The 21,320-nt window shown below is 36.6% G+C and overlaps 2 protein-coding genes across 2 annotated transcripts in view; one reads left to right on the plus strand and one right to left on the minus strand.

Moving 5' to 3' along the window:
* The first annotated feature begins 15 nt into the window (after positions 1–15).
* OSGEPL1 (O-sialoglycoprotein endopeptidase like 1) lies at positions 16–15,430 on the plus strand. The gene is given in 9 exon segments (XM_022567249.3): positions 16–5,548; positions 5,551–5,634; positions 6,959–7,199; positions 10,914–11,301; positions 12,098–12,302; positions 12,379–12,527; positions 13,654–13,784; positions 13,908–14,019; positions 14,021–15,430. Coding segments are annotated over 9 exon segments (1,419 nt in total). The 5' UTR covers positions 16–5,520; the 3' UTR covers positions 14,102–15,430.
* Positions 3,810–21,320, minus strand: part of ANKAR (ankyrin and armadillo repeat containing) — a 100,123-nt gene continuing 82,612 nt past the window's right edge. Inside the window, exons 21-22 of the mRNA XM_089916574.1 lie at positions 21,093–21,139; positions 3,810–19,627 (exon numbers count right to left, since the gene is read on the minus strand). Of these exons, the coding sequence (XP_089772700.1) occupies positions 19,383–19,627; positions 21,093–21,139 (292 nt within the window). The 3' untranslated portion in view covers positions 3,810–19,382. The remainder of the gene's footprint in view (positions 19,628–21,092; positions 21,140–21,320) is intronic.

A 21,320-nucleotide genomic window follows, 5' to 3' on the forward strand; every position in this document is an offset into this window, starting at 1 on the left:
GTAGCTAAAAAATATTCTTTTGTTTTTCTTCATTTTAAAGTTTATTTCAAAAGGCTTATATTTTTTGCACAGACTTCAGAGATAGAAATCTGCCTCTAATACAGGTCTTCTGCTGTTTTCCCTACTTTTGCCCTTCAGTGTTTTAAAGATATTTATTCAGTAGATATTTGAGGGCCCACTCTGTTGTAGGAATTTTTTTTTTTTTTTTTTTTTTTCCCCTGTACACGGGCCTCTCACTGTTGTGGCCTCTCCCGTTGTGGAGCACAGGCTCTGGATGTGCAGGCTCAGCGGCCATGACTCACGGGCCTAACCGCTCCGCAGCATGTGGGATCTTCCCAGACCGGGGCACGAACCCGTGTCCCCTGCATCGGCAGGTGGACTCAAACCACTGCACCACCAGGGAAGCCCACTCCTGTGTTCTTCTGACTTGCCCCATCCTTTTTTTTTTTAAACATAGAATGGTATTTTTTAGGTTTATGTCACTATTGTCAATTAAACTAGAAAGATCCTGAAGGGGCATAGCTATCTCCTTAACTAATATCTGTATTAATTAGCCTTACAAAACTATATGATGCTAAGAGTTGGAAAAAGATCTTAGAGGCTATAATTCAGCCCCATCCTTTACCTTGAATTTTCATCAACCCTCTATTCAGTTTCATCGACACCTCTATTCAGTTCTGTGTTAGCACTAAGAAAGGAAGACTTACAACTTACAAGCCTGCATTTTTGTTATGGAATTTATAACATGTTTTACAATGAGCCAAAATTTAATCCTTATTCTGTATAACTCCTCAATTAGTTAACTTTTAAACTGACACACAGCACTGAGTATTACCAGAGCCTTCACCATTTTCCATATGATATGGTTTCATATTTCTCCCATGATCCTGGTAATTCTGCTGTAAGTTGCAGTTTATTATTATATAGCCCTAAGCTAATTACAAGAGGTGATAGATGTGATGTCACTACGACAGTACCACTTCCCTTGTTCTGGATACTTTTTATTTTTAATGCAGCCTATTATTTTAGCTATTTTGAGAGCCACGTATCACTGATTCACTTTATGGTCTCTAAAACCTCAAGTCCCAACATGTAGCGCTGTTCAATGGTGGCTTTCCCTTCATGTACGTATTTAATGGATTTATTAAAACAAAGTCTCAGATTTCTTATTTTTTCTATAGATCCCCATGTTGTTAGATTTTAGCCTATTGATTCATCTTGTCTAGCTGAAGGTGAATCTTCTCATGCAATATATTTCTCTTATAGTATGTTTCCTATTTTAGTATATATCACTAGTAAATATGACTCCAAAATACCCTCATGCTAATCCTGCAAAAGACAAATGTAGCAACCCAGTATAGACCAATGCAGTTTAATAATCTTTCTAACAGGACAGATAGAAAAGTGTAATTCCCAAAACAGTTACATGGATATTACATATCGATGTTGGAAATGTAAACAAATTTAGTAGTGGGAAGACAAGTCTAGGTAAAATAAAAGGAATTTTTGAGTAGCACTGGGCAGGGAAGTAAGGTAGGTAAGAGAATAGCAAAGATAAACCCTTTATTTTGCTTGATGTCAAAAAGTGAGATGTCTCAGGTTTTTATTTTACTCCCTAATTTCAGTTCCAGTTAAAAATGATTGAGCAGATAGTTTGTTATATGGGGTTTAAAAGCTTTTGTTTAGCTACAGGTGAATGTATAAGAATTATAAACATCAAATTTAGAATACTGAATATCTTGGGTATACAGTACCCAGAAAGCTCAACTGTATTGGGTGATACTTTAGCTCTTAAATGGGGTGTTGGGTTCACAAAAGTTGATTATATTATTCTTGACACTTTTTCATAATCTAAAATATTTCATAATTAAAAAATAGTTTAGTAAAAATATATTTGGATTTTATTTTATGTTCAGTATAGCAGTGCAATTTATTCTATTTCTTGACTCATTCAAGTCTTTAATAAACAACTAATGGTTATGAAAGTGGCTCAACCTGTAGCTCTAAAGTTCTATATAATTTTAAGTTAGCAGATAAGCCAATTTTATTACTATGTCCTTTAACTGCATAATTACATTGATAAAAATACATTCTTCTCAAATTCAAGAATATAAGTAAGGAAACTACATCATTAACACTAGAATGAACTCTAAAATATGAGAGGAATTTTATAATATATAAATATTCTGACTTTCCAACTATATAGTTATAAATTTTTTGACAACACTTTTTTGAAAAACTTGAAGATTTTGCAAGATAAGCATGCATTATCTTCTTCATTTTGTAATTTTTTAAATGGAAACAGAAGAGCAGATGATTTATTGGCTATTGCCCAGGAAAATACGAGTATACCGGCTACTACATGAAAACCTGATACAGTGATCCTGCTTTGAAACAGCTGTCCCTCCTTTGAATTATCAAACGCATGCTTCTATCATGGTGCTTAATGGTCATAGGGAGTTTACGGAAGCAACAAAGAAATTCACCCTCTCCCTCTACTGCCAAAACATGTAGACCCCACACACTTGAAAAATAAGGTCATCTGAGTATGGCAAATTCTCAAAAAAATAAACACAATTACCATATGATCCAGCAATTCCACTTCTGGGTATATATCCCAAAGAAGTGAAAGCAGGGACTTGAAAAGATACTTGTACGACCCACGTTTATACCAGCACTATTCATAACAGAAGGTGGAGGTAACCGAAGTGTCCACTGTCAGATGAATGCATAAACGAAATATGGTGTATGTACACAATGGAATATTATTTAGCTTTAAAAGGAAGGAAATTCTGAGACATACTACCACACTGGATGAACCTTGACATTAATGCTAAGTGAAATAAGCCAGTAACGAAAGGACAAGTACCGTGTGAGCCCACTTACATGAGGTACCTAGAGTAGTCAAAGTCATAAGGACAGAAAGAATGGTGGTTGCCAGGGGCTGAGATGAAAGGGAAATGGGAAATTAGTGTTTAATGGATACAGAGTTTCAGCTGGGGAAGATGAAGAAGTTTTGGAGATGGATGGTAGTGACCGCTGCACAACAATGTGAATGTACTTATTGCCACTGAACTGTTTAAAATGGTGATTTTGTTAACATATATTTTAATACAATTTTTAAAAAGCAGTAAATTTGTAAAATAAGCATAATCGTTCTGCAAACGAAATAAAAAGCAAAATATCTTCCAAAGATGATATCTGATTGATGGTATTACCATTAATGAAAGAATGTTCCACATCAAAAAATATTTGTCAGCAAAGAAACTTTAAAAAGAGAAAGGCAAATGACAGTGTATTTTTAGCACAATCCAACCTATGAAGAACATAAGGCAGGTATGTGACTCAAGTGGAAAGGGGTGCATCAGGCCTGAAATATTAGCTGTTAAAAGCACCAAACTCATTTCTATTGCTTCCATTCCATTGTGCTAAACAATCATTATAATTTGGATCTGGCTTTCATTGTAATTTGATCAACACAGAGAAGGTAAGGATCAGCAAGCTCAACTATCCTAGACCCTCCATCATTTCTCTTAAGTTAATACATTAGTATTATGGGTTTTACATAGCAGTTTCTTAGCAAATTGAGTGTGTGACTCAGCACTACAGAGTGCAGTCACTTCCAGATCTGATAAACCAATTTCAACCTAAGAAAAGAATCAGATGTTTAAACCCAGTCATCACACCATGGTCCTGCTAGACTGTGGATACCGCCTTCCCCTGCAACTTTTCTCTCAATGCACATTTTCCATAATGCTGTATTGTAATTGCCTATTATTAGACTCAGTTCCTTGAAAATAGAAAATGGATTTTATCTTTGATCCCTAACAACTAATAAACTGCCTAGCACAAAGGAAAGAACCAATAAATATGCGATATGTGAAAATGAAATCCAGTTTAGTAAGATAATTAGGGAATGAGTATTGTAGAGATTGTTCTATATAAAGTTTTCCTCTTAAGTTTACAAATGGAAAGCTAAGCAATAGCAGAGACAAAGTGAACATATTCAGAGCTTTCAATTCAAGTTGAAGTTACAGTGGTTAAGCCATATTTTCTTGAGAACGCCCATGAATGTGGCATTCAAACCATATGATGTGATCTGCATGAAAGCTCAGACAAGCCCCAGAGAGCATGCCTTTCCCGCAATAACTTCTCCAGTACGATAAAGAACATGGAAGCTTTATACCTTCACTTGCCAAATATGTGGGACCTGGTGTAAGTACCATTTCTTTCTACCACCCACATGCACTCAAAGAATAAAATATCTTCCTAATGTGTCCTAAAGTTTGGCTCTTTCACATAATGCAGCATTCAGACTCAGTACCAGCCAAGAGTGCCCAGTTAAGGATTCTACTATTGATACTACCAAACACAACAGGGATAACTCTTGACAGCACAGGAGAGTACTGGAACAAAGTAATTCAAGTTGCAAGAAAAACAATGCCAGACAGGAATGATTTTATGTTCAGAATAGATCACAGTGTATAAGAAAATAACTCCTGACCTATCATATGCAATCAGGATGACTACTTTTTCTTAACCTTTAGGTCTTAAGTTTTCTTTTTTCCTCTTTTGGGTCAACAACACATCCTAGGGAAAATATGAACTATTTAATCTTCTGTCAGTTTGAAAACAGACTCCAGAGCAGATGGCCTGACTTCTAATACTAGCTCTGCACTTACAAGCTGTGTAATCTGCAAATCACCCAAACTCTATGGTCCAGTTGTCTCATCTGCAAAATGAGGACAGTAACTACCTTATGCGATTGTTGTGAGGATTAATTAATCTGCAACAGTGCCTGGCACATAGTAAGTGCCACTTTATTGTTAATTATGGTTATTATTGTCACATAAATGAACTTTTTGTAAGTTCTACCTTAAAAATTCTTACTAATGTCCTGATAATTATAAATTTACATATCTGGAAATCATGAATTACACATCTGCCACTAGACCATAACTGTGACTTCCCTACCTCATACCAAGAGCTTCACACCATGCAAGGCGCAGATACATGTGCCAGCCCTGTCCAACCTTGCATTTATAAAGTCCTTGTTCAGTAAAATCTTAGCGCCTAGCAGGGAAGAAAAACAGATTGGGATAAATCTATTCAAATGGTAACAAGTTCACATACAAATAAAAACAAAAGAAAACTGAAGGAGGTACAAGAGGTACAAGGAGGTACATAAAATGCTGAAGTACATACTTTACCTCCAGAGTAAGCAAAGTCATACTTTTCTCTCAGTGGTGTACAAATTCCAGCCTAAGGCAAAAACTTTTTTTTTTTTTAACGTAGCATAGTGTTTAGAACTAAATGTTATGTAGTCGAATCTGTGCTCAGTCTCCACTAGATCAGTCACTAGCCGTGTGACCTTATAGAATTCTTACCTACAAATCTGGGAGAATTGCTTGAGCGCACGATCTGGGGAATGAGAGCCTTTGTGCTTATATTTACTCGAAGAGTGACGCCTTCTAGGGGAATACCAGCTGACCCTGGCGACGGGACGCGGGCTCCGTGTTGATGACATCACTTCCGGGGCGACAGGTTCGGGCTTCCTTGCACCTAGGAAAGGGCGGTCGATCGGCTCTGCTGCGGAAAGTAGACGAGTACTAGTTACTGTCGTTCACGAGGAAGGTGGGTGAAACAGCTCAGCTCTCTCTCCACTGATGCTTTCGCGCGCCTGGAAAAGCGGTTCCAGTCAGAGTCCCTCGCCTTAGAGCAGACAGAGACCAGCGCTGGCCAAGTGCCCAGGGTTCGCTTGGGATCCTTCCTGGCCCGAACGAGGAGGGCTTCGCACAAGCCTCCTTGGCTGGATTTAGTGACTATAAGTCTAATTTCTCGTGGCGCGTCTGTTGGGGCTGCATCCTCTGCAGGGGTCCTCTGTGAATAGGTCGCTTATCTCTAATCCCTGGATGCCCTCTGCTCCTGTGGAACAATAAAAGTTCCAATATTCGCTCTTTTATTTTTTTCCATTTTGTCCATTAGTGTGATAGGGAAAGAGCCTACTTAAATATCTAGAAGGTTCTAGAACAGGTGATTTGGGATGCATGAGACTAGATATTTGGCAGTGTGAAAAAACCAGGGTGCTTTAATGATGGACTGCTGTTATTGGGGGCAAAGAGGATTTGGGGAGATCCCTATTATGATAAACCTGTGGCAGAAATGGAGATTTAATTCAAACAATTGTAATTAATGGATGAAATAGGTATTAAGTTACGGTCGTTTTAGTTGAGATGCTCTTTTAAAATGAGCTTTATGAGGGCTTCCCTGGTGGCGCAGTGGTTGCGAGTCCGCCTGCCGATGCAGGGAACACGGGTTCGTGCCCTGGTCCGGGAAGATCCCACATGCCGCGGAGCGGCTAGGCCCGTGAGCCATGGCCAAGCAGGCAAATAGATGAGCTTTATGAGAACACTTGTTTCTAAACTTAGACGACTAGATCTTACTTTGTGTTTTATGCGAACTATTGTTTTCCGACCAAATGATTAAATTTTTCTTTTGAAAGGTGTTTCTAGGAAATGGAATGCATTGATTTTCATCAGTTCCATTTTGCCCTTATTGATTTTTTTTAAACCACATTTTGTCTTAATTTTAGCTATAAAAAATGAATAGCACTTTTCAAAAGACTATCCATGCAGCTGTTGTACTGTAACATTAGCTGTTTTATAAAGAATAATCAATAGTTTGGTAAGAACAGCATGCAAGTAATAGTAATAATAAAAATTTTATATCTAACTTCCCGTTTTCCCTCTTAAAGAGCATTATATTCATTCATACTGTTATTTATATTAACAGATTTCTACAGACTAAAATTTTTTGCTAACTTTTACAAACCTTTCCTAAATTTTTATAAAACTATATATTGAAAAATAAACCAAGTTTTTGGAATTTTGCTTTACTGAATGGGCTAGTGGCTAATGTCAGTTCCAAATAATAGTTTGTTTCTTTAATTCTTTTCCAGGAATTATCTATACAGTAAATATGCTAATATTGAATAAGACAGCAGGAGTTTTTTCTAAACCATCAAAAAGGAATATGTATGAATTTCTAAGAAGTTTTAATTTTCATCCTGGAAAACTATTTCTTCATAAACTAGTTTTGGGAATTGAAACCAGTTGTGATGATACAGCAGCTGCTGTGGTGGATGAAACCGGAAATGTTTTGGGAGAAGCAATACATTCCCAAACCGAAGTTCATTTAAAGTGAGTAGACATTATCTTGGTAGTTTCCACTTTTTTTTGGAAAAATAAAATGAAATAATTTTTTTTGTATTTATTACATACAAAAGTTAAATTTTAAGAACTAATTTCTTCTTTCATGCAAAAGTTTCTAATTACTGCCGTAGAAAACCTTAAACCCCTCAACCTGGCTTTTAAGGAGCTCCACAGTAAGGTCCCAACCTTAGCTAATCCTGTTGCCAAAAAGAAACTAAACTCCAATATTTATCCATGATTTCCCTTCATGCCTTTTTCTCTTTTGTCCACCTGTTATGTTTCATGGTCTCAACTGAAGTCCTAAGAAAGTATGACCTGACCTCTAGCCTGTGTTAATCACTGCAAAAGAAAATCCTATTCACATTTACACATATAATTCATATTGGTACTTAAATAACAATATACTGTTGTATTAAAGCACAGAATGGTGCCAGGTTTATAAACTCAGATTTTTCCAGAGGGCCACCAGGCAGGTTACATAAATAGGTGGGCTGGGTATAATGTGGAAAATATCTATAGGAGGTCACTACTCAGCTCCAGCCAGTTGTTGCCATGCAAGAATGTAGGCCTTATGTTATTTGATTATCAGAATTTTCAAGAGAAAATGGAAATCCAGAATGTTATGGTAATATCTCCCAGATTTTAAAAATTAGTAGGTAATTCAAATATATTAAAATACCATACAGTTCAGATATGCCGTCAAGCCATTAATTTACAACATCTGAATAGTGAAAAAGTTTGGTGTTTTGAGATCACAAACCTGTGTGTGAATCATGAATTAGTGATTGGTATTGGCTGTGACTTGGGAAGTTCCTGATCCTCTCTGATTCTGTTTTCACATCCATAAAATGGGAAAGATAATGTCTATCTTATAGGATTGTGGGGTGCATAATAGAAATAATACAGAATATTAGAAATAGTATACGTGAAGAGGCAGAGTAGGCCTCTGATGGTTACGTATTATATGAAAGGGACTGTGTTAGGTCTTAATAAGGCACAGTGAAATACTAGCAAGTCCTTGCCTTTAAGAAGCTTAACCTAATCTTTGAGACATGGTATGTAGACCTACAAGGAAAGTTAGCAGTGCAAGGCAGCATAAAGTGAGTATCAAAGAAGTATTGCAGACAATAACTTATTACCATGCCTCAGTTTTACAGTTCTTTCATTATTTTGGGGTGTATTGGACATTTGAACATGTAAATGTTAGCTGCACAGAAAGGCCTACCCTAACTACTTAATCTAAATTAGGTACTCCCACCCTGTTTATTCTATATACCATATCCTGCATATTTTCCTCATAATTCTTTTCATGATTTTTATGTTTGTTTACTTATGTACAGTCTTTCCCCCAATAGACTCTCAGCTCCATGGTGACAGGGGCTGCGTCTGTATCAACCACTACACTATGCCTAGTGCCCAGCATAGCACCTGACATGTTGCAGGGGTCAGTGGCCTTGAGAGATAGTTAGGCCTTCAATGAAAGAGGATGGAAAGAATATTGTAGGCTGAGAGAGCATCACTGGCAAAGGCAAAGAGGTGAGAAAGTACTGGGCAAACACTTAGTTTAGCTAGCGCGTGAGTCACTTGAGAGGAATATATAGGCAAATAAACTATTTGGTACCATCTCCTCAGCGCATCTCATTATTTATTGAATACCTACAATTGCAAGGCAGCATCTGAGGCACTGTGGGTACATATATATGATCCTTTCCTCTGAGCAGCTTACCATATAAAGTGGTTTACATTCTGATTCAGCCACTGACTAGTTTTGAGACCTTGCACCATTTTCTATGTCTTAGTGTCCTTATCTGTGAAATGGGGATAATAATGACAACCAGCTTATAATATTGTTGTGAAGGTTAAATGTGAATTCTTTTAAAGCATTTAGTGCAGTCTTGACAAATAGCAAGGGCTCAAAAAAACCTACCTATTACTAGTAACAATAGTACTTCTCTTACTACTATAAAGTGAAGAAGGCAGATAGGTAAATAGGTCATTGTAAAACAGCATGGAAAGTGCAATAATAGAGGATTGCTTGGAAGAGGAGTTCTTTCTTTAAAGCCAGACACCTGAAGGACAATCTTGACTTCTCCCTCACCACTCTGTACCCAAATCAGTCACCTAGTCATAGTAAATCTACCTCCCAAATATTTCTTGAAACTTTTCCTCCCACTTTCCACTTAGTTCAAGCCCTTATTGTCTCTTGCCTGGACTCTTGGCTCCAGTCTTGAGGCTAAATGGTTTCACTGCCTCTTTATTAGCTTTGTTCTTTAATCGTCCACTTTCCATACTGTCTACAAATTATTATTTGATTATTAATTAATGATTTTATTAATCATAATTAATTCTTTGAGAATAAAGCCATGGTCTTATTCATCTCTTCTGTCTCTGATGCTTAGCATAATCCTTAGAAGATAATACATAGAAGAGGCACAGAAAGGAAGGGGAGTAGGCAAGTGGGAGGAGGAAGAAATGAGTAGGAGGGAGAGGATTTGGATTTAAAGTCTCCCAAATTCCAAGAAAGTAAAAGCTTTTGAGTAGGTGAGTGATGAGGTCAGCACTGTGCTTTTTTTCTGGCAACACCATACAGAACAATTCCAAGGATCAGAGAATGTATCTAGGGAAGTACAGTTAGAAGGCTTTGAATAGACTGAGTTAATGAGAGCTTTTCGAACTTGGTGGTGGCAGTGGGACAGTGCTGACCTTATCAATGGTGATAAACTTAATTAAATGTGGAAAGTAAGGGAAAGAAAGGAGATAAAGATAAGCCTGGAAACCCAAGTGATTAGGAGGTTATTGATGCCATTAACAGAATTGAGGAATATAGGAGAAAAAGTCACTTTGAAGAATTAAGGAAAATGGTATTATATTATGGATGTGTTGAAATAAGATCATTTCTTTTAAATATTGCCCTCATTGACTGACACAGTACATATTTTAACTATTAAATATTCATTGAATGCCGTGTATATAGATCTTACAACATCAATATTTGAAGGGTTTTTTTTTGAGATTAGAGGTACATCTTGCAGACCCTCTATATTTTTGCTCTGCCTGTCTGATCAGTCACATGCTGGCTAATTTTTTGCTAACAACTTTGCCTTCTAATTCTTTATTCTTGACATTTGGAGTGGTCATCCACTGCTTGTCCTATACGGACCAAAAATCAAAATTACCAATCCAATTAAAGACTGGATTCCCAAACTTTATTTCAGGATTTCAAGCTGTCTGCTGTCCTACCATGAGCTCAAGTGCAGTGTGTTTAAAAATAAACTCGTCTTCTTCACAAAACTGTCTTCATGTTTCTCTCTGTTAGTATTTCTTTTCTTCCAGTCAGATAGATTAATTTTCCTAAAATCCAGTTTTATCCTGTCCTTTCCTTATTCAAGACTCCTTCCTTAGAATGCTTCTCAAAATTATTTTGGTGATTTCATTTATCAAGAAACAAATCCATAGGAGTTTGTTGTATACAGTTTTGAAAAGTTAGAGACATTAAATAACATCCTTAATCACTGCATGGTGAGTTCTTATAATGTACTGTACATTATAAGGCACACATAATTTGAAAATACTTGACTTACTAATGTGTTTAGCTATATAATGGTTAATTTGAAAACATGCCTTCAGCCATAATATATACTTTTTCTTTCTCTATTTTTATAATCTTAAAATTATAAAAAGCTATTTTTTTATATCTTTCAGAACAGGTGGGATTATTCCTCCAGTAGCTCAACAGCTTCATAGAGAAAATATTCAACGCATAGTGCAAGAAGCTCTCTCTGCCAGTAAAGTCTCTCCAAGTGAACTCTCAGCAATTGCAACTACCATAAAACCAGGACTGGCTTTAAGCTTGGGTGTAGGCTTATCATTTAGCTTACAACTGGTAGACCAGTTAAAAAAGCCCTTCATTCCCATTCATCATATGGAGGCTCATGCACTTACTATTAGGTTGACAAATAAAGTAGAATTTCCTTTTTTAGTTCTTTTGATTTCAGGAGGTCATTGTCTTTTGGCATTAGTTAGAGGAGTTTCAGATTTTCTGCTTCTTGGAAAGTCTTTGGATATAGCGCCAGGTGACATGCTTGACAAGGTAATTATTTAAGAATTAATATCTCTATTCTTTTTTGTTAAGGTGTCTATTTCAGCTAAATAGTAATAGATACACTACTGCTATTCATCTAAATATTTCTGAATAATATATTAGACTGAAAAAACTTATGTGCAGTAGTAAACAAAAAAAGAGTAGTACATAATTTTATAAAAGATCCCTTCTTACCCATTCCGAATAAAATGATATGAGGTTTACATCAGTATATAAAGGCTCAAATGGTTTGTATATACACTTTTTTTAATCAAATAACATAATATATGAAAGAAAGTGCTTTGTGAAGTGTAATGTACCTTTAAAAAGTGAAATAAGAGGATATATAAAGATAACATAAGGACATTAAAGATGCACAAAGTTCTATTATTAAATGTTACAATTGCTGACACCACTGACAAGCAGATTTCTTTTCCTTTGTTTTAGAATATTAAAGCCTACTGCCTTATAAAAAAAACCTGTTGCCAACAGCTGAAATGATTGGAAGAAATAGGACAGGTTCTTATTTTTGAAGTTCATCATTAAGCAGTCATTGTCATTTTCAAACCTATTTTCCATCCCCAGTAGAAGAGCAAAAGTAGATAGGAAGGCAGTGATTGGCCACTATTGATCAGGTTGTCAGAAACAGCAAGATTGTCTGTCTTGACTGACCACCAGCTCTGGTCCATGTTTGTAAAAGTATTGCATGTCTTATTCACCCAGGGTAAAATTCATTGCCTTTGCACCCTGGTTTCAAAATGTACAGTTTCATGACATTACAAAAATTTTTGTTTGTTTTTGATAGGTAGCAAGAAGACTTTCTTTAATAAAACATCCAGAGTGCTCCACCATGAGTGGTGGGAAGGCTATAGAACATTTGGCCAAACAGGGAAATAAACTGCATTTTGATTTCAAACCTCCCATGCAACATGCTAAAAATTGTGACTTTTCTTTTTCTGGACTTCATCACATTATTGATAAGATGATAATGCAAAAGGAAAAAGAAGAAGGTATATTTCTAATTAGTAAAGTTGGACAAATAAGTAATACTGGATTGTACCTAAAAATACCTGCTCATTCCTGCAGGTATTGAGAAGGGGCAAATCCTGTCTTCAGCTGCAGATATTGCTGCTGCAGTACAGCACACAGTAGCCTGCCACATTGCAAAAAGAACACATCGTGCTATTCTATTTTGCAAGCAGAGAGACTTGTTATGTCAAAGTAATGCAGTACTGGTAAGTTTTGTAATTTTAGAATAGTAGTAATCCTTTACAGTATGTTACTTTCCTTCCCAGAGATTAATTGACCCTAAGCATCGGATGAAAAGATCTTTATGCCATATGCTATCCCAGACAGTATGAAATCACGTAGAATAAAAACTAACAGCCATTGGGATTTCCCTGGTGGTGCAGTGGTTAAGAATCCGCCTGCCAACACAGGGGACATGAGTTCGAGCCCCGGTCTGGGAAGATCCCACATGCCGCGAAGCAGCTAAGCCCGTGCACCACGACTACTGAGCCTGTGCTCTAGATCCAGTGAGCCACAACTACTGAGCCCACGCGCGTGGAACCCGTGCTTCGCAACAAGAGAAGCCACCGCAATGAGAAGACCTCTCACCGCAACTAAAGAAAGCCCACGTGCAGCAATGAAGACCCAATGCAGCCAAAAATAAATAAATAATTAATTAAAAACAAAACAAAACAAAACTTTTAACAGCCATTCCCTGTACAGGCCTGGCAGCTTTATAGGACATCTGTACAGCCTATGTGGCAAAAAAGTTCAAGGCTGCATCTTATTGAATTTAAAAGAGGGTTTACAGTATGAAACAAAATGCAGTATAACTGCTGTCATTATTGAAGGAAAAATAGGCTGTTTCCTTCAGATTTATGTTCCTTTGATGAAATCCCTTTAAATGTGCTTAAAAGCCTTGATAAATTTCCTGTGTATCTTAAACTTCATTCTTTGGAAAATTGTAAAGCGAGAAAAATATTTAAATGGTAGGTTCACAAAATGGAATATTACACAAATATCAAAGGTAATAGTTTAAGAATTATGTAGTAAAATGAAAAAAATGCTTATAAGTGAAAACTGCAGGGTCTAAAATACTGTATGATTAATGAGAAAAGGGTTAGAAGAAAATACAAAAATGAAAGTGATCATATGGTAATATTGAAATTGTTGGTGACTTCTGTTTCCTTTGCAAATGTTTATTATATAGATGTATCACTTGCTCATTACCCACCTACCAAAATGTGATATTGTCTTATTGTATAATGCTGGTAATTTCCCCAGGTTTAGCTCACAGCTTAGCTCATATTCATGTGTGATATTTGTTAATTTTGGTTTTCTCAACTTTTTCAGGTTGTATCTGGAGGCGTTGCAAGTAACTTACATATCCGAAAAGCTCTGGAAATCGTGACAGATGCAACACAATGCACTTTGTTGTGTCCTCCTCCCAGACTGTGCACTGACAACGGCGTTATGATTGCGTGGTAAGCCATGGATGTTTGTGCTTCACTCATAATTATGTAAATATTAATTGCCATTTCATCATGCTAAATTTTCTTCCTTTAAATCTTGGGCTAGTTATTTTATTTTTATTGATTGTTATTTAGGAATGGTGTTGAAAGATTGCGTGCTGGCTTGGGCATTTTACACAGCACAGAAGGCATCCGCTATGAGCCAAAGTACGTGGTACCATTCATAATCTTTATGCAAGCTGCATTGTAAAAGTCAAAGCCTGGATTTTGCTTTTATATTTGAGGTTTTCATTGACACTCTGGTGGTACTTGAAGAAAGAGTACATTAATTTTTTTCATCTAACCTAAGCGTTAGATTCCTTATAAGAAATATTTTTGTTACAGCTTAAATTATATAAATGTTGACAAAGCATAGGTTAGAAACAGGCAGTGGGTAAGGATGATGAATTCCCTCATTGGGGACCAGAATGGAAACCATGTCCATGACCTGGACTTTTGCAGTGTTAGGGCCATCTCAGCATCAGCTGCTGTGCTGGAAACTTAAGGAAAATGTGCAAAAAGCATTCAGGTGTGAGACTGGGTTGTGAGTATATTTCTCCACAGGCAGCTGAGAAATGGCCAAAAGATAGCTGTTTTCTGCAAGCTTTATTTCCTCTCCCAAATCAAAGTTCCTAGGAGTAGCACAGGTTTTCAATTTGTTATCAAGTTCTGGTCTTAAGCTAATTCTGGAATAGTAAAAACAGTAAAGCATGATTATGTTTCATAATCTAGCATAATTCTATTTTCAACAGTGTTTCATCTGCTGTTTTAAACTTTTCAGCATTTTAGTACCTAACTATACCTATGTGAACCATAGACTATTAAGGCTGATCATAAATGAACAGAGTTTAGTTAGTAGTGACTAAACTACTAGTAGAAAGAATCCCTTAAGTTGATGGCCTAGCCTCAGGTAGAATCTACCATCTGATCCAACACTGCCTTCTTGTGGGCAGTGTTGAGGCTGGAGATGATGGCTTTTTTTAGGTTGGGGTCCATTTGAAGCTTTGTATAGGGCAACATTGTATAAAAGCAGAAATCTGAGGCCAAAAGTATTTACTGAGGAAGAACAGAGAAAGAGGGTAGGATCTAAGACCTCTCCTGCCACCAGTGACAAAGGAAGGTAGAAAAGGAGCAAGCTAGCTTTTGAAACCTGGAGAATTTCTGAAGTTGGAATAAATGCAGGTCTGACTTTGTATGGCAAACTGTTTTTACCCTGTTAGCTTTGTAGAGCATTATAAGGCAACTTTTTGTTATTTTTTTCTGTTTCAAGTTTTTATTTATTTACAGTATTTGAGAGAGAACTCTTTCAAAAACATCTTAACCCCAAACTCATTGAATTGTATGCATTAAATATGTATAGCTTTTAACATGTCAATTATACCTCAAAGTGGTTTTAAAAAATTGTCCAATTTAGATTTCTAGCCTTCCTTCACCCATTATTCTGGTTTGAGGTCCTATTGTATTTTTATGGATTCAAGAACCACCATCACATATAATCAGTTATACACTAGATACATATATTGTTTGTCAGAATTCTAAGCAGATAGTTTGCAGAGCTAGTAACAGATCAGTAAACAAATAATGTAAAATAATTTGAAATAATGTGATTTGTCTGATTTTGATGCAGATGTCCTCTTGGAGCAGATATATCAAAAGAAGTTGGAGAAGCTGCCATAAAAGTACCACGATTAAAAATGAACATTTGATTTTTGCTTTTCAAAAGAATCCCTAAAGGTAGTAGTAAAGTTTTGATTTTTTGTATATCAAATATATAATACTAATTGTTCATCAATACTAATTGTTATCAATATAATACTATATATCAAATATATAATACTAATTGTAGTAAAGTTTTGATTTTTTGTATATGAAATATATAATACTTTGTTATCCTTTTTATGTTTGATGTTTGACCTGCTCTTCTGAGAGACTATAATAATATGTTATAGTCTTATAAGGGAGTATAGGTTTTTTTTTTATTATCAAAAACCAAATAAAACATCTTGTGGGAAAAAGAATATACTGATATTGGCAAGTAGAAAGAAAAACCTTGGAAAAAATATAGCAATTATGCTAAATCCTGGCCCCATATTATAAAGGCATAGATCTTTACCCCCCTTTTTCATATCAGGATACATTAGCCTGACTTTTCTAATGAGAGAGCAATTTTAGAAAGGTAGCCAGGTCAAAGTCATGTCAACTCAAGAATTCTAAGTCAAAACAAAAGAATATATGTTAGTAATTATAAAAATATATATATTATTCGGTATCTTCTCTGGAGCAAATGGGATTTCTATACATTTCTTAAAATGGGATTTTAAGAAATATGACATTTTAAGAAATATGACACCAGGGAAGCATGGGCTTCCCTGGTGGCGCAGTGGTTGAGAGTCCGCCTGCCGATACAGGGGACACGGGTTTGTGCCCTGGTCCGGGAAGATCCCACGTGCCGCGGAGCGGCTGGGCCCGTAAGCCATGGCCGCTGAGCCTGCGCGTCCGGAGCCTGTGCTCCGCAACGGGAGGGGCCACAACAGCGAGAGGCCCGCGTACCTCAAAAAAAAAGAAAAGAAAAGAAATATGACATGCAAGTAATTCCTCGAGTGTATACTGTACTTTTTAGTTGGCCACATATATTCACATTCATTATTTTAGAAAGTATATTTAATCAGTGAAAATATATGAGGTGAAAAGGGCTGTTTTATTTTTGGATAATGGGCTGTTTTATTTTTGGGTAATGTCCTTTGACTCTGACTTTTACTGCAGATATCATAACAGTTTATGACTTTTTTTCTGCCCAGATTAAAATAACTGAATGTACTGTCCTTTGAATATAAGGATGATACTACTAACTATTTAATGTCCTTTGAGAGATTTTGCTATGTTACATCATCCATACTGGATCAAATTGTTAATTTTCTAATCAGTGACTTGCTTTATTGAGAAACTAGAGGTTAAGGATAAAAATCTAGAATGAAAAGATTTCTTATTTTAATCCTTCCTTATGGTGACCTTCCCTTTTGGGAAATTCCATAAGTAATTCTTTTTTCTAGAATTGTGATCATAGGATATTGCTTTATGATCCTCCATTTTATCCTGGAAATATAATTTATATGAGAGAACATATAGAAACAGCAACATTTATAAAGCTTACATTCTTTGATGTTGAGGTATAGGTATGATATAATTGGTTTGTAACTATAATTTAGAAGAAACTATTAGTTTGTGAATTCACCTTTTACATTTGGATTTGTATTCTGTATCATGTGAATCTAAATTCACAGAAAGTGTATTTCCTTTGACTGTTACAATAAGAGTGCATATAAACTAATGAAGAAAATTGACCAAAATTTTTTCCCACCATCACAAATTTTATAAAATAGGAATATCGGGCTTCCCTGGTGGCGCAGTGGTTGAGAGTCTGCCTGCCAATGCAGGGGACACGGGTTCGAGCCCTGGTCTGGGAGGATCCCACATGCCGCGGAGCAACTGGGCCCATGAGCCACAACTACTGAGCCTGTGCATCTGGAGCCTGTGCTCCACAACAGGAGAGGCCGCGACTGTGAGAGGCCCGCGCACCGCGATGAAGAGTGGCCCCTGCTCGCTGCAAGCAGAGAAAGCCCTCGCACAGAAACGAAGACCCAACGCAGCCAAATAAATAAATAAAATAGGAATATCTATAATCTGAGTTCTTAAAATTTCAAAGTATCAAAACTATTCCAGATGCTACAAACACACATGTCAAAATTAAGTTCATGATATAAATCAGGTAAACTACAGATTAAAAAAACAAGCAAATTCTGGAAGCATTCCATATATTTAGGTCTTCCAGTATTTAGCCAGAAGGAAGGAAGAGAAAGGGAGAAACATTGAACTCTATATTGGCAAGCATGTGTGCCAGTTAGCTTATAGTACAGGCAAGAGGCAGGCAATTTGCTGAAACTCTCTCTATATTGACACCTTTCTCATCTTACGTATAATTTTTAAAAATAGAAAGCAAGTGCAGGGTAATAAACGTAATCTGTGCTTTGGGGCTGTACTTAAGGAGAAATACTGTAAAGTTTTAAGCGTGGTAGGTTGGCCCGGCTAGGCCTAGATACTCAGGAAATGTCTATGTTATTGAATGCAAAAAAACCCTGATCATCAACTTTGAAACCACCTGAAGCCAGTTTTAAAGCTCAAAGTTTGCTGTCTAAAGGCTTTTATCTTTTGAATGTCTAGAGAGGCTTAATGTTTCCAATGATATGAATTAACAGTGCTGAATAAATGACACAGGTTTGTATCATTTGAATTATTTATCCCTTTCTAGTATAAAATATGCCATTCTTCTCAGAATTCCACCAGGAAGTTGTGACTCAGAGCTATTAAGATAATTTTGAATCAAATTTGAAGATTAAAGAGGTCTCTTATTGTACAGTGGTTAAGAGCACAGGCTTTGGACTGTGGCACACAGGAAGCCCTGAGTACCTGTAGCTGCAGTCACCACCATCATTACTGTTACGTTAAGGCATGTTGGAGAAAATAACTGCTAATTAATGTATGTGTTCACTGCAGCCCAGGTAGACTATAGAGACAATTGAGCAAAGTGGACAGAGAAAAACGGTGGCTCTTTAAAGGACCCACTGAAACCTAGTTAGCTTTTATATCAAATCCATTTGCTGCTGTATGTGAGAAGCAGACATACATACATCAAAACGTGCACCTACTGGAAACAATACTGGTTGGGCAAAGACATCACATGATTCTAAGCCACAAAGAATGTCATCTATTCCAGCTGCAAACCAAAGATACTCTGTACGTATGGAGAATGGTCAACAGTGGTGGCCACACTTTTTAGCCATACTTTTGTGCTTGATGGGAAATGATTTCAGATTTTTCTTTAGTAAAATGTTTTTAAAAGCATACATTTCAGATTTTAGAAGACTCGTGTACCTGTAGTATTTATCATTAAATATCTTAAGGTAGTACAGTGAGTGTTAACATGTAGGCTACTTTGAATCAGGTCTTTTTAGCCCAGCATACCAATTTAAAAATGTTTCTTATTTTAAAATGTTTCTAACACTTGATATATACACGAATTGTGCCACTTGTGTAAGTTGCTATATCTTAATAGTTTTTTTTCTTCTTTATTTTTCTTTTCTTCGCTGTATGCGGGCCTCTCATTGTTGTGGCCTTTCCCGTTGTGGAGCACAGGCTCCGGATGCGCAGGCTCAGTGGCCATGGCTCACAGGCCCAGCCGCTCCGCGGCATGTGGGATCCTCCCGAACCAGGGCACGAAGCCGGGTCCCCTGCATCGGCAGGCGGACTCTCAACCACTGCACCACCAGGGAAGCCCCTATATCTTAATAGTTTTAAGTGCAGGCATTCTATTATAGAAAATTCTACTTATTTTTTGAAACCATAATTCTGACCTGATGTTAAATTTCAGTAGACATGCTAAGGAAAATTTGTTAAGTATCAATATCAAGAACTTCCATTCAAAAAGATTACTCAGTTATGTATATTTTACCACAATTAAAAATAAAAAATTTTAAAAGATTGCTCAGGAATCCTTTTACACTAAAATGTTTTTAATTAGCCTTCTGCAGGCTCCGGATTAGCTTTCTGTACATGTTTCCCAAGTTGGCTCAAAAGCACTATTCTTGGTCTTGATACAGTTGTGATATCTGATGAAATTGCAGATGAAAAGGAAAAACTATTGTGAGAAACAGTGGTCTTTTTTGTTTTGAAGAGTCCCATGAAGTTAGTTACAGGAGGTATAAAAGTCAAAGAATCTCTTGGTTGAATTTTGGGTTTTAATTTTCTTCGGTGCTCTTTCCCTAAAAATTAGAGAGCCACAATTAAGTGTCTCTTTCTTAAGCCTAAGAACCCTAGGTATAGTCTCATTGCTTTTAGTTCTATATATTTCTGTTTTCTTCACATCACTAAAACATACTAAGAGAACAGATCAGTAGCTTCCAGACTTTGAGATGATGCCAGAGTGCAAAAATTTGTGGGGATCAATATACAGTTGCCAACTTTTTATTAGACCAAGTTGGCACTAGTGAAAGAACAAATGCCAGCTACTTTAAACATCGTTTTGTAAAAGATGGGGTATTTTAATGTCAATAGAAAGTGTAAAAGGCATTATCTCAAAATGGAGGACTTTACTTGAATGAAATTAACTTTATCAGAAATTTGATTGTCCTTATTTTTTCTTATGTTACCACAAACCTGTGAAAACTTTATCAGACCGTTACTGGTATACATATTGTTATTCACAAACCAATATTAAAGTGAAGGAATAATGGAACTGGCTTTATTCTTTTATGTAAATTACTCTTACACTAAAGAAGCTATACAAAAACCAGATGTTCTTCTACCCATGATATTCAGAAATAATAGCCTCCCACACATACTTAGCTTCCCTCATATCTCCCTGAATAAATGAAGTTCTTTCCTCTCCTTTTCTTTTCTTTTTTTTTTTTGCTGTACACGGGGCTCTCACTGTCGTGGCCTCTCCCGCTGCAGAGCACAGGCTCCGGATGGGCAGGCTCAGCGGCCATGGCTCACGGGCCCAGCCGCTCCGCGGCATGTGGGATCCTCCCGAACCAGGGCATGAAGCCATGTCCCCTGCATCGGCAGGCGGACTCTCAACCACTGCGCCACCAGGGAAGCCCCCTCTCCTTTTCTTATTCTCTCTCTTTCCATTTGTGACTCCAGCAAAGTGATCTTGATTTCAGAAGGTTCTATTTTTGCTTTTGACAGTAAGGTAATATACCAAGTAAGACTGATTTTGGTCCTACACTACGCACACATGAACAAGCACTAAGCATATACATAAAACCAGTAAGTAATTTATTTTCCCCATTACATGTCTGATAGGAATTGATGAGTAACATTATAAGATCTAGACTCTGATCTCGCAGGCCTAGGCCACTGAGCCATGATCTGCCAACTTTGTATAAAACTACATAGTATCAGTGGAAACTGTGGTCTCTGCCCTAAGAACTTATAAGATAGACAAGTTGTATATGAAACAATAATAGCAAGATCGTAATTAAAGTCATTTACATGTGGGAAAAAGCAAAGAGAGGGATTTCTGTCAAGTGATATTAGTAGGGAAGTCTTAAAAGAAATGATTAACATGGGCTTGTAAATGGGAAGATATTTTAGGTATATAGAATTAAAAAAGCATAAGTTTACAGGTAAACATGTTTTTTGGTAGTCCCTACATTTTAAATTCTTAGAAATGAACAATTATAAAGTCTCAGGGCTAGAAAGTATAAAAGAAAAATCAATTACCTTTTTTAAAGACAGGAATTATGGATGGTCCTCCATTTTTCTCCAGACTAAAAGGAAAACATTTTTATCACAAAAACTAGATATATATAAAGACTTAGTACACCCAGGTACCATGTTCAGTGCCTAATGGTCTAATTTATACGTTACCTGTACTAACTATGCATGTTACCTGTAGGTGTTTTATATTCTGTCACTCATTGACTCGCTTATCACCCAAAACATTTGGAA

The sequence above is a fragment of the Delphinapterus leucas genome, chromosome 8 (assembly GCF_059928025.1).
Source record: "Delphinapterus leucas isolate spDelLeu-1000000601 "Yukka" chromosome 8, BTC_Dleu_Yukka2, whole genome shotgun sequence".
NCBI lineage: Eukaryota > Metazoa > Chordata > Mammalia > Artiodactyla > Monodontidae > Delphinapterus > Delphinapterus leucas.